Raw genomic sequence first — 13,053 nt, forward strand, 5'->3', positions numbered from 1 at the left:
ACTCAAAAAGTTTTTATAACTGATGAGGCAGCAGAACTTGACCTGAAGGGAGAAAAGGCTAGTGACGGTCCTGATTGTTGTCTTGTTGGCATTTATCCTACATAGGGTTACCTATGCATATGTTTTACGATAAAAATATCAATGTGCTTGATTAGCGGGGGCTCTGCCAGGGTTGTTTCAAAATATAAGACATAGGACGGTACATTACCTTTCTAAAATTGGAAAAATTCTGAATTTGTAAACACATATGCACCTGAATTTCAGACCTGTATTAGCCTATGATTCTTATTAGAAGTGTTCTGACAAAGCTCGGGAATATATCTTCAGCTGGCGGTGGTGGAGGATCTAGGTATTGTTCCCAGGTCTGCAACCTCTGTCAGCCTCTGCATTGAGGTCCCTCTGAGCACTGGTCTAGGAGTCAGGAACCCTGGAGTTTATTTTCACGAGACTTCAGGCAGCATCCTCTGCGCCCAAGGCCCCAGTCTCTGCATCTGAACCAGAATTGTATGATTTCTGAAAATTTCATTTGATCAGCTTTATGTCCCCCTCCCCCACACCCAAATAAAAGAGATTAAGAACTGGCACTCTCTTGCCTTCTGCTCATAGGGTTGGGAGAAAGAATATTTTAACATAATAGGATTTTTTCCCTCTGGTTGGTAGGAATAAATCTATAGCTACTGTTTTATTGGAACTCCCAGCTGAAAATAAAAATGGTGCAATTCAATCTCAGATTTAGCTGGTTACTTAACTTTTCACTGAGTTCCCAGGGCAGTGCAGTTGCTGAGTTTGTGTTGGCAGTGGGTGCTCAGTGGGATTTGAAGGGCCAAGCAAATGGGGTTGCGGGGAGGTGTTCTGACTCCCTTTTACCACTGGGCACAAGTTTGTCCAGCCTGGAGGAGCGGGACAAGGTCTTGTGGCCAGCTCACCCCACAGTCTGAAGGCTGGTATTCAGTGGGAGCTTGATGGGGTGGCAGCAGGTCGAATCTACGTCTTCTGCCTTGGCTGATGTAGGTGTTTTGGGTTTCTTTTGCAGGCTGACGGAGCCAGTGCAGCCGGAAGGAAAAGCACTGCGAGCAGGTACACTCCCTCTCCCGCCCCCAGCTTTTCCACCCATCGACTCAGGTCTTCATGACTAAGTTACCATTCTCTGGTCCTCACCTTCCCCCTGAAAGCATGGGTGATCCAGGCCAGCCCTCCTTGGCAAGAAGTATCCATACTTCCCCAGAGAATGTGAGGTCATGGAAAGCATTTTCCATGTGGGTACCTGTGACAAGAAGCCAAGGATGGTTCATTCCTGAACCAGCCATTGGCCACTCAAGTTGAGAACGTAGGAGTGAAGCATAAGACTAGGCAGAAAGACCTGGGCTGGAATTCCATCTGGGCTGCTGCATGGCAAACTCCTGGGGCAGCCAGTCCCATCCTTGTCCAGAATCCATTGGCCTATGTGCTAGTGTCATGTGCTCCTCTCTCTTCACCAGTCATGCCAAAGCAGGGGATGGGATACTCTGATTAGCCAGGGTGGAGAGGGGGTGGCCTGTCCTCACCCTCAAGGATGGCAGGAGAGGGGAGAGGGGTGGTCCCCAATGGAGAACTGGACTGTTTTTACCAAAGAAGGGAGAGATATCAGACAGGCCCAAGCTGTGGACATCATGACAGGTGTCACAGGTAGGTACTTGGTATGTTAACACCCATGCTGCCGCTGCTGTTGCTGCTGTTATGTTGGGTAGAGCAAGGCTGGAACGGCCACGTGACCTTTATTTGGGGCTTTGGAGGCAGAAAGAAGGTAAGGGACAGACAAGAGAGACGGCTCCCCTGAACACATACATAAAATCTAGAATCGATCCTAGGGTTACCTGTTAGAGCTGAAGGTCAGATTGTGAATGCCAAGCAGAGAAATTTGCCTGTTAGCCTGTGAAACACTAGTTCTTTAAAATGTTAATGGATTTTTTTGTGTGAGAAAAAAAAGGGTTCTTTCTGTGGCCCAATAAGTTCAGAGGACAGTGGGTTAAACAAAATTAAAAAGGTTTATTTGCTGTGGGACTTTCCAGATCTTTTAATATGCTAATGTGTGTGCTTGAGAAGAGAGAGCCAGAGAGAGAGAGAGAGAGAGAGAGAGAATCATGTTTCTCAAACTTCTTAACCATGGGACCCCTTTTTTTGACGTTCATTGCATTGAGCAAGCGTTCCTTGGAGCGTACTTTAAGAAACCATGGAAAGACATTGACATTCTCTGAGCAGGAGAGTAATGTGTTCGGCTTGGTGTTTCAGGAATACCACCCTGGCAGCCATTTGTTGGGTGGATTGGAGGCTAGTAGAATAGAGGCCATTGTACCAGGCCGGAGGTCTCTGTAACCCAGAGACCTGTATTGTGTGGCAAATATTTTATGCTTTGCAGGCTGTATGATCTTCGTGGCAGTTTCTCAGCTCTGCCAGTATAATGCAGAAGTAGCCATGGCGATACATAAATATGCCCATAAATGGCCATAGTTTGTCAACCCCTAGTCTAAACTGACCCGTACCTGAGAGCCTCTGCAACTTCTGTTCCTTGTGTCTGGAATGTTCTTTCTCTGATCTTCCCATGATGAATGCCCTTTCATCTTTCAGATCTGGAGTCAGTTCTAACCTCAGGGAAGCTTTCCCTGACCCCCTGTATCAAGGTACCTGCACCCCAGTATGTGGTGTGTGGCCTTCATAGCCTTTTTATGCTCTTTAATTATTTCATTTTCATTATTCGTTATTTCATTCCCTCCCTGTGTTCCTTTTTTTCTGTCTCTCTGAGAATGCCAGCTCCATTGGCAGAGAACATGTCTGTCTTGTTCACTGCTGTGTGCCTGGCCTCTAGCAGGCTCTCAGTACGTGTTTATGGGGTGGGCACACTAGATGAGATGGAAGAAGATGTGCGAGTGACATGGAGACAGGGAGTGTGGAGAGGAGCAGGTAGAGCTTAGAGACGGTGCACTTGGGCCTGTGGTCCTTGGGGGTGACCTATGTAGCCAGCAGCTGCCCAGCGTTTTGTGTTTCTCTCCTGGGTCCCTAGGAGTGGAATTTGTGTAAGAACAATGTGTGAGGTTGTGGCCTGCGGGGCACTAGCAGTTGTCAGACCGGTGCCTGGAAGTGTTTCTTGGATCAGGAAATCAGGACTGGAAGGGGCATTGAGTTTGCCTAGACCACCCTGTCATTGTGCAATGGGGAGATCGAGGCCTTTGGGAGGAAGGGCCCTGCTTAGGGGCGTATAATGAGTCAGTGGCTGTGTTGGGCCTTGAACGTGCCAAAGCTGGTGCTTTCTCCACTCCTCAGTGCCGTGCCCAAGTGAGGGTCTAGACAGCCTCTCCCACTTTCCTCCCACTTTCACTAAGCACCTGCTCTGGTAGGCCCAGTGCTGTATGCTATGAACTCAGATGGGTTAGGTGCTAATTTATTCACCCAGCCAGACATTCAAGTGTCTCCTGCATGGCAGGCACTGTTCGAAGTACTGCGTGAATGAAGAGACAAAGCATCACCCACCCCTCGTCAGTCCTGTGGGAATGTGGTCTGCCCTCACTTTCTAACGCATGAATCGCTCCTACACGAGCACCTCTGCCTGGTAATTGTAGCCGGAGAAGAACAGGCAGGTTTTCCCACGGTGGCTGCCTGAATCTCTGAATTGAGTATTATCCCCCTAAGGCTGTAGTTGGTGGAAGAATGCTGAGATTGATTGGAGATGCCTGCCCAGTCAGAGGAGGGGTAGGGTGGCATGTGAGACATTGATTTGTTCTCCCTGCTAGCCTAGGCTCTCCATCACACATAGTGACTGAGCCCCTGTGTTACCACCATGGCGCCGGAATATGCATCAGGAAGGGCCACCCAAACCTGAGGTTGTGTGTGGCTTAAGGTGTAAAAACAGACTTTCTAATAGTAATGACTACCATTTGGTGAACATTTCTTTGTCAGGCTCTGAGCTAAGTGATTTATGTGTATTAATTTATTAATTTTTCTTTTCTTGGAAACAGGGTCTCATTCTGTTGCTCAGGCTGGAGTGCAGTGGTGCAATCTCTGCTCACTGCATCCTCTACCTCTTGGGCTCAAGCAGTCCTTCCATCTCAGCCTCCCAAGTAGCTGGGACTACAAGCATGCAGCACTACCCCTGGCTAATTTTTGTATTTTTTTGTAGAGCTGGGGTTTCACTGTGTTGCCCAGGCTGGTCTCAAACTCCTGGGTTCTAGTGATGCACCCATCTTGGCCTCCCAAAGTGCTGGGATTACAGACATGAGCCACCGCACCCAGCCTTTATTTATTAATTTAATGTAATCTTTTTAACAACCTCGTGAGAGAGATACTCTTATTATTCCCACTTTACCGATGAGGAACCTGAGGCATAGAGAGGTTTACTGGCCCAAGGCTGCCTAGGTGGAGGTAGGCAGTAGAGCCAGGAAGTCTACCTGAGTCTGACTTCTGTGATGCACTTACTCACCACACCCTCCTGCTTCTTGGTGGGAAGGGATCAGTTAACACGTGTTATAGGAGCCTGTTTGGGGCCAGGGACTGTGCTGTAGGCTGGGGGCCTATCAAGAAGGTGGGACTCTGGAGGAGCTCACAGGCAAGTTTATAGATTCAGTGATGAAAACTAATCCTTTGAAAGACCAACACACTATTACTTATATAGTGACTTGATGCTCAGTCTGAGAAGTGAATTATATGTTAAACGTCAAGAGAACGTTGTTGTGCCTGGTGCAGTGGCTCACCCCTGTAACCCCAGCACTTTGGGAGGCCGAGGCGGGCGGATCACTTGAGGTCAGGAGTTTGAGACCAGCCTGGCCAACATGGAGAAACCCTGTCTCAACTTTAAAAATACAAAAATTAGCCAGGTATGGTGGCACGCACCTGTAATCCCAGCTACTCAGGAGGCTGAGGCAGGAGAATCACTTGAACCCAGGAGGTGGAGGTTGCAGGGTTGCAGTGAGCCAAGATCATGCCACTGCACTGCAGCCTGGGCAACAGAGTAAGACTCTGTCTCAAAAAAAAAAAAAAAAGAGAGAACATTGTCAGTGTGGTGGCCTTAGCTGACACCACTGGTGATTTGACCATGGCCAGGTGGGATTTAGATGGGTAGACACTTTGTAGAGCATTAGAGCTCATTTAATCCCTGCTTCAGATGGAGAAATGAAGGTCCTGAGGTTCCCCAAAGTCAGAATTAGGTTAGACAGCTCTGAGTGGAATGACCTTGGAGGACCCCCAGTCCTCTAACGTGGGCTTCTACCCCCAGCGATGCTATGGCACACTCTGCTACTACGCCAGGGTCTGCTTTTATCCCAGCGCCTTCCTCTTGGCCTGGAACACATAATGTTATTCCTCCAGAGGGCCTCTGGCTAAACCCCAAAATCAACAGCATGGGCCGCTACAGAATTAGTGTTAAATTGAGGGGGACAAGGAGAGGTGGTGTTTCTGATCTTAAGAAACAACCGAATGTGGTTTGGTTTACTTCCCTGTAACCCAAACTGGGTCGATTTTACAAGACCAGTGATCCCAGCACTTGAGGTTAATGTCGATCTGGTGTGTAGGTTACAAATCATGTAGCACAACTCCAGCCAAACCCCACTTATTCTAAGAGTCAGGGGGGCTGTGGGGCCTTAACTTTGGAAAATTCTGAAGGAAATGCAGTTTTTGTAATCAAGTAAATGCAGTTACAGACTTGGTGTAATAAAGAATTATATATAAATATATGTATATATATTTTTCTTTTGTCAGCTGAGGATTTTCAGAGCTGGAAGGACTAGAAAATCTAGTCCAGCCCTTTCATTTTAGAGATAAGGAAATCTGGGATAGAAGAGGTTAAAGGGCTCATTATTTTGTTACAGGTTGCCCAACAAGTGAACAGGATCTTGTAGACAAGGAGATTGGGGAGGAGAATAAGAAAAGATCAAATCTCATCCATTCATTCCACAAATATTTACTGAGTGCCTACTAAGTGCTTGGCACTGACCTGGGTGCTGGAGGCACAGCAGTGAATGAAACAGACAGAAATCCCTGCCCTTGTAGAGCTGATGTTGTAGTGGGAGTAGAGCAGCTGTAATAAATACATAAAATATATGCTTGTTAGATAGTAACAAGTGCTGTGGGGGGAAAAGCAGAAGAGATTGGGAGAGCCGGAGACAGTGTTGCCTCTCTAATTTGAGCATTCAGGGAAAGTGAGTCACGAAGAAGGATCTGAAAGAGTGGTGGGGGCCGAACCAAGCAGTCATTTGGGAGAAGTGCATTCCAGGCAGAGAGAACAACAGGTGCAAAGATCCTGGAGCTGGAGTAGCAGCAAGGAGGCCAGTGTGGCCATTGAGGCCCTTGGAGACCGTTGTCAGGACTTTGGCCATTCCTCTGCGTGAGATCAGGAGCCACTGGGGAGTTTGAACAGAGAAGTGGCATAATATGATTTGGTTTTAAAAGGATCATTCTGGCTGCCAGGAGGATAAGATGTGATGATAGGTGTTGCCAAGGGTTCAGGACAGACAGGACCTTACACAGTAGGCTTAGAGCTGAGTTTCTGAAGGGCTTTTTTTTTTTTTTTTTTTCAGGCCTGAGGACTTTAGTTCAGCAAAGGATTATGTGTAGCCTGCATCCAAAAATGCACAGCCTCCTGTGTGTTTCTTGGATGGCCCCAGAGTGGAACAGCTGTACTCCTGTGGTCTCCATTCTCCATGCCCCCCTGCACCCCCTGCCTGGTCTGTCAAGCATCTTCCTCACCATCTCTAGCCCTGCTAAGGGCCAAGCAGCCTAGTGCAGAATGGAAGCGCCCAGACTGCCTGGATTCAGATTCTGGCACTGCCCATTGCCTGGTTGTGTGACCTTGGGCTCATTACCTAGCCTTCCTGCATTTTGGCTTCCTCATCTGTAAACTGGGGATTATATTAGTACCTCCTTCATAGTGTTGTCAGTGACGATTAGGTGTAATAATATATATACCCTTAGCACAATGCCTAGTTCAAAGCAGGTGTTCAGTAAACATTTATTTTTATTACTACCGTGGTGGATTCTGGTTCCTAGGAGGAGAGAACGTGGGGTGGCAATTGATTCCTTGTAGAGCCTGGACAATGGAGAGAGGGCTGGAGGGAGGGATGACGATGATGGAGCTCTTATTTGTTGAAGGCCTACCGTGATCCAAATATGTGTCTTGTGTCTTATTTGATCTTCCCAGCAGCCCTTTCAGATAGTGATTGGCATCCCTCATGTTCAGAGGGAATTGAGGAATAGACTTGTCTGGAGTCACCCAGATGGTAAAATGGCTTTCAATGTAGCTAAGTCTTGTTCTTTAATTAAGCCAAGATTTTTCACGGGTGGACCATTTTATCTGATAACCACATGTGTATGGCTGCATAATTATTTATATCTTCTTCTTGTTTACCATTTTGGTTTTCAGCAGCAAAATAAAAGTAGCCCTAAACAACGCAATTTCCTTTGCACAAAATTTCACAGCAATACAGATTGAGTATTCCTAATCCAGAAATCCAAAAGGCTCCAAAATCCAAAACTTTTTGAGCACCAACATGATGCTCAAAGGAAATGCTTATTGGAGCATTTCAGATTTCTGGGCTTTAGATTAGGGATGTTGAACTGGCAAATGTAGTGGAAATATTCCAAAAACTGAAAAAAATAAATAAAAAATCCAGATACTTCTGGCCCTGAGTGTTTCAGATGAGGAGTATTCAACCTGTAGCCAGCCCAGTGCTAGTCAATGAACAGTATGGTATTAGCAGACTGAATTATTTTGGAACGGGGTATGTTTTGGGAGATATCTTCATCTTGACTCTAGATTTATGTTCCTGTTACTGGAGTTCAGATTTCATTTCTAGAAATGTATTTCCAGAAATATTCTCACCCTACCAAAATTCGGGCAAAGTTTGTCCACAAAAAAATCCTAAATTGCAGGTTGAATGGGGGCTCATGTACTTATTCCAAAGGGGCCGGTTGCTTTTTTGGTGGGCTGTTTAATTAGTTACCATTCAACCTAGGCTCTGTTAAATAAGACAGATTCTTGAAAATTCACATACAGTCTTAGGTCTGCCCTCTGGAGACAGCCACGGAAATGCAAACCACAATTCACATCCATCAAGATCCATGAGCTGTTTGTGCCAAAGGGCACTTGAACTTGGAGTGGTCCAGCAAAGGGAATTGGTGGAGGTCTCTAGGGAACTCAGTCCTCCCTATCAGCACATGCCCTCCACGTATGCTCCTTGAGCAAAGTAAGAAAGTTCTTCTTGTGAACCTGTGGCTGTTAGTGCAGAGTGTTCAGAATCTTGCCTTGTCCTGAAGCACAATATCGAGAATGTGAAGTAGGAGGACCTGACCTACTTGCTTCTTGAGGCCTTTAGTAACAGAGGCCCTTGATCTGAGAAGGCAACCCAGGAAATTTCCACAGCCTCACCATCTGTCTGGCTCTGCTGACAAAAGAGAACATGCTCACCCTTGGCTTGAGCACCCTCCAGACTCCATGTGGAGTATGACAGTTTACAGTGTCGGGACACCTCAAACCCACCTTCTTGATCACTCCTGCCTGGCTGTCCTGCAGTGGACTTGGCTGCAATGTGGGTCTCCCATCTCTCCTCTTCACTGCTGCATGGAGGGTGGCCTTGTCCCCCACTCCTTTTGTTTTCATAGGGGCTAAAAATTCCTCCTCTACTTCCATTTATGAGTACTCCACTGACGGCCTGTGAGCTCGTCTTTTTCATAGTTAACCTAACTTTTCACATTTTGTCTGGTGTATTTAGTAGGGGCGGGAGAAAAGAACTAATATGCATTGAGTTCCTATTAGGTATAGGGCACTTTACATCCATCCATCCTTTAATCTTCCAGAGTATACTTAGTGGTAAGTATAACAACCGTGATTTGCACATGAGGAAGGGAAGGTGTGGACAGGGTAGGGCTCCTAGCAACGATCCCTGCATCTGCTTTGTCATCCCCAAGCACCTTGTAAGGACTGGATCATGTAGTTAAAAGAGTCCTGTGTGTGTGTCCAAGGGCAGTGTGCCTCCAGGCAGTGAGCAAACCAGGGCTGAGTTCTCACTCTGGGGTGTTGGGGCAAGAGCTGGTTGGTTGTCACACCCCTAGTCCTAGAGACTGCAGGGTGGAGGGGAGGAGGGCAGTTGTAATGCCAGGACGGGGACAGCACCATGGAGAGAGAGCAAAGCTATGTTAGCAGCTGGGCAGCACTGGGCATCAGCTGGCGATGTGGGCAGGAAGGTGGAGGGGTCGCAGTTCTGCTGGGGTGCTTCCTTATCCTTTCATTCCTAGGAGAAGATGGCCAGAGGAGTTGGACCTCAGAGAATTAGAGAAAGGAGTAGTTGCTAAGTCATAGCCTTGGCATGAAGTAACGTGAACAGAGGGAGTGTGTTTATCCTTTGTTTAGACGTCCAGTGTGAGGGCTTAGGGATGGCCTCGCTCTTTAGTGGTTGAGCTCCCTGACTTCTGGGGTCTGCATGAGACCTCATGTGTGCAGGATGGTCTTTGCAGGGTGGTGGGTCTCCGCAGGACAGTGAGCATGGGGCCCCTCATTGGCCTCTACTCCCTACCTGTCTGTTGGGGATATTCTATCTGGGAGACAGAGAGGTGGCCCCTCAGAGAACAGTGCACATTGCTAATTGGTCAGAATTGCACCATTGCCGGACCCACTGGAAAACGAAGGTAGCGTATCTGTTTAAAATGCCATTAACACTGCTTCTTCTTAACATCCTGGGCAATCTTCCACATGCCACAGCACCCTCGAAAGAAGTTCCCAGCTTTAACTGTTGAACCCCACCCTGCTAAATTTTGGAGTTTGTGATTTGACAAGATTGCCCAAGACTCTTGCTTTCCCCCAGTCTAGGTTTAAATTAACCAGGGAATTTACTGTTAATATTTAAATCATATACTATCTTTGTGAACTGCAATATTACCCAACGTTGTGGCTGACTAACACCATACAGTGAGGAAAATTAAGTGCCTAAGAATTATCTCCAGCTAATGACATATTTATGCATTGTAGGTTACTTTGAATTTCTAGACTGTTGAGTTGTTTAATAGGTTAATAGTTTTAATCTATTAATCTAATCTTTTCTACTTGACTATTTATTAAAATATATCAGTGATACATGACAGAAATGGAAGTACAGATCATTTTGAGGGTTCTTAAGGAACAGGTGATGGTGTGAGGATTTGAAACTTAGGCGGAATAGTAAGTACCAGGCATGGGCCTCGCTCCTGGCATTTGTGGACACTGTGGTTCTGCTCCATGTTCTCTCTCTCAGCTCTCCCAGGCTGGTGATGAAGCTATGACCTTTTTCCCACGATGGCTTCTCTCCTTGTCACTAAAAGCTGGAGACTCTTTATGTCTGAAGGACATGTTTGAGCACAGCAGCATTTGAAAACACATCAGGGAGAGAGAGAGAGGCAGGCGGCAAGCACAGAGCCCAGGCGCTTTTCTCTGTGGAAGAGGTGGGACCCATCATTCCTTTCCTTTATTTCATGTCGGTGTGACTTTTAGCATCTAAAATGTGCCCAGTTCTGTCTGTATGCTCAGGAAACAGCAAAAAACAAGGGAGTGTATTCCCTGTGTCTTGGGACTTCTGGCATTTAGTCATGTGTGTGTTCATTCATTCAACAGGTGTTTTTATTATTTTCTCTTGAGAAGAGAAAACAAAAATTATCCAAATGGTTAAAAGCCTAGACTTTGGAGTCAGACAGACCTGGTGGAATTTTGATTCTGTCACTAGGAAGCAGGGAGACTGTGAAAAAGTCACTCTGTTTCTCCAGTCCTTGGTTTTCTTATTTAGAAACCAAAAAATGCCTGTATCAGGCATTGCACAGAAGGATGAGATGGTGTAGGTGTGAGGCCCGGAGCACCGCACCAGCATGTCATAAGCATTCAGTACACCACAGCTGCCCTTGGCATCACTCTCCGTGTTATTTGTGCCATTTGCATCATGACTGTCCTCACCAGCATCACGTCCACCCTGCATGCTGGTGTGTTTTGTCTGGTCGTTTTCTGTTTGTGTCATTGAGCAGACCTTAGCTGACACCTGCCAGAGGACCAGGCAAAAGGATACAAAAAGCAGTGGGTAGAGCCCTGGCCTCTAGAAATCTTCCAGAACCACATGGAATTAATTAGAGGGCAGATTTGGAGTTCTAACAGGGCAGGAGCCTATTAGAAGCAGAGAGGAGCGTTTCCAGAACCGCTGGTGGGAGAATGAAGGCTCCTGAACCATTAGTGGGGACAGCCACCCTGTCACCTTAGGGCCTGAGTGTATGCTGATTGGTGGTCGTGATGGTGACCCTGCACCCTCAAGAGAGAATGTCAGGGTATTACCAGGCTGCTGTATCTTGGCATTTCAGAAGGTGGGAAGAGTGTGTTACATTTTAGAAAATTTTCATCAGTTCACCAGAAGGGATAAAGATATAACTTTGACACTCAAGAAATAAGCTTCACTTATTCAGAAAATTGGCTTCTGTGAAACATCGCTAACCTATGTTATAATAAAGTCCAGATGAATGAGTCATTCTTCAGTTCTGAATATTCAGTGAAGCAGCAAAACCATCGACAGTTACAGTGATGTTGATGGATTGATCACAGAAAAGTGTTGCCTGGATCAGAGGCTACAGGTGCCTCCAGCGCCATGCTGACATTGACCTTTCCTGGGCTTGGTCCTTGGTTCACTTCGTAAACAGCCTCTTGCTGACCATCACCCATGTGCCAGCCACTGCTCTGAGTATCATGAACCAAGGAGACAAAATCTTGTCCTCTAGCTCACGTTCTAGTTGAGGAAACAGACAGGAAAGTGGACAGAGAGGTAACAGAGTACACTGAGTGGGTAGATACTGGGGAACCATAAATGAGTTTCAGCCAAGGAGTGACATGGCCTTGGCTGCTCTGTCCAATATGGATCCCAGGGCAGTGTATAGGGGAAAGGGAGTTTGGCTGTGAGATGTTTACAAGACAGGAGAAAGGGGGAGGTGGCTTGAACTGGAGTGGCGGTCGTGGTATGGTAAGGAATGGTTGGATTCTGGACATACTTTGAAGGTGGATCTGGCTGGGTTTGCTGGTATATTCGTAGTCGGGAGTGACAGAACAGGAAGAGTCAAGGACAGTTATAGAGTCTGGGCAGCAGGAGCTGGAAGGTTGGAATTACTGTTAGCTGAAGTGGAGATGATGGTGGTTATTTGATTGTGTTGTCTTAGATTGCAGGTTTTAGCCGGAAGAGTGCTGGGCTGGGAGGCAGAATTGTTTTCCTGTCTTGGGGAAGAGATGTAGCAGCAGAGTTTTGGACCTGTTAAATACGAGGTGCCTGTTAGGTATCCAGATGGAGATGTCAAGCAGCTGGGGGTTTATGCAGGTCTGGAGTTCGGTGGGGGGCCAGTCCAAGCTGGAGATACAATTTGGGATTCAACACCATGTAGTTAATATTTAAAACTAAGAGTCTAGCTGTATAGTCCCAGCTACTCGGAAGGCTGAGGTGGGAGGACTGCTTGAGCCCAAGAGTTCAAGACCAGCCTGGGCAACATAGAAAGACTCTGTTTCTTTAAAAAATTAAAATTAAAAAAGATAAATAAGAAATAAAAGTACAAGTCTCCATGAGATCACTTAGGAAATGAGTGTGGATAAAAATACAATAGGTTCTAGAACTGATCCTTGGGGCATATCAAGTTGTAAGAGCTAGAGTGATGAAGAGGATTCAGCACAAGAGATAAGAATGTCCAGAAGGCCAGAGATCCACCAGGGGAGCACAGAGCAAAGTGGGCAACCAGCTGGGTGGAGGAGAAGGGGGCCGTGTTAGAGGCTGCTGCTAGAGGCAGATCCGATGGGGACTGAGAAGGGACCACTGGATTGAATAGTGTGGCAGCCACTGGAGACCTTGAAAAGAGAAGCTATGGTGGAGTAGTGGAGGCAACAGCCCATTGGACTTAAAAGGTATTACCAAGGAGCCGGCCTGCCGATATCAGCAAGTAGATAAGAATCAGTTGCACTCATATAGTCAGTGGGTGGGAAGTGGGTAGAGTTGGAGGACTTGGTCAGTGGGCAGAGTCCTGTCTGGATGTGCGTTAATGCATTTAACATCC

At 46.7% G+C, this 13,053-nt stretch overlaps 1 protein-coding gene across 36 annotated transcripts in view; it reads left to right on the forward strand.

The window, feature by feature from the left end:
- ZNF618 (zinc finger protein 618) overlaps positions 1 to 13,053 on the forward strand; it is a 177,688-nt gene that overhangs the window by 92,025 nt on the left and 72,610 nt on the right. For 34 of the 36 annotated variants that reach the window (XM_054502095.2, XM_054502107.2, XM_063649819.1 and 31 more), the window contains exon 2: positions 1,034 to 1,077. The exons of 1 other annotated variant lie outside the window; for it this stretch is intronic. In XM_054502095.2, coding sequence (XP_054358070.1) covers positions 1,034 to 1,077 — 44 coding nt within the window. Of the gene's footprint in view, positions 1 to 1,033; positions 1,078 to 6,542; positions 6,690 to 13,053 lie in introns of all 36 variants that reach the window. One more of the 36 variants, XM_063649825.1, reaches the window with a different exon arrangement.

Source organism: Pongo pygmaeus, chromosome 13 (assembly GCF_028885625.2).
Source record: "Pongo pygmaeus isolate AG05252 chromosome 13, NHGRI_mPonPyg2-v2.0_pri, whole genome shotgun sequence".
NCBI lineage: Eukaryota > Metazoa > Chordata > Mammalia > Primates > Hominidae > Pongo > Pongo pygmaeus.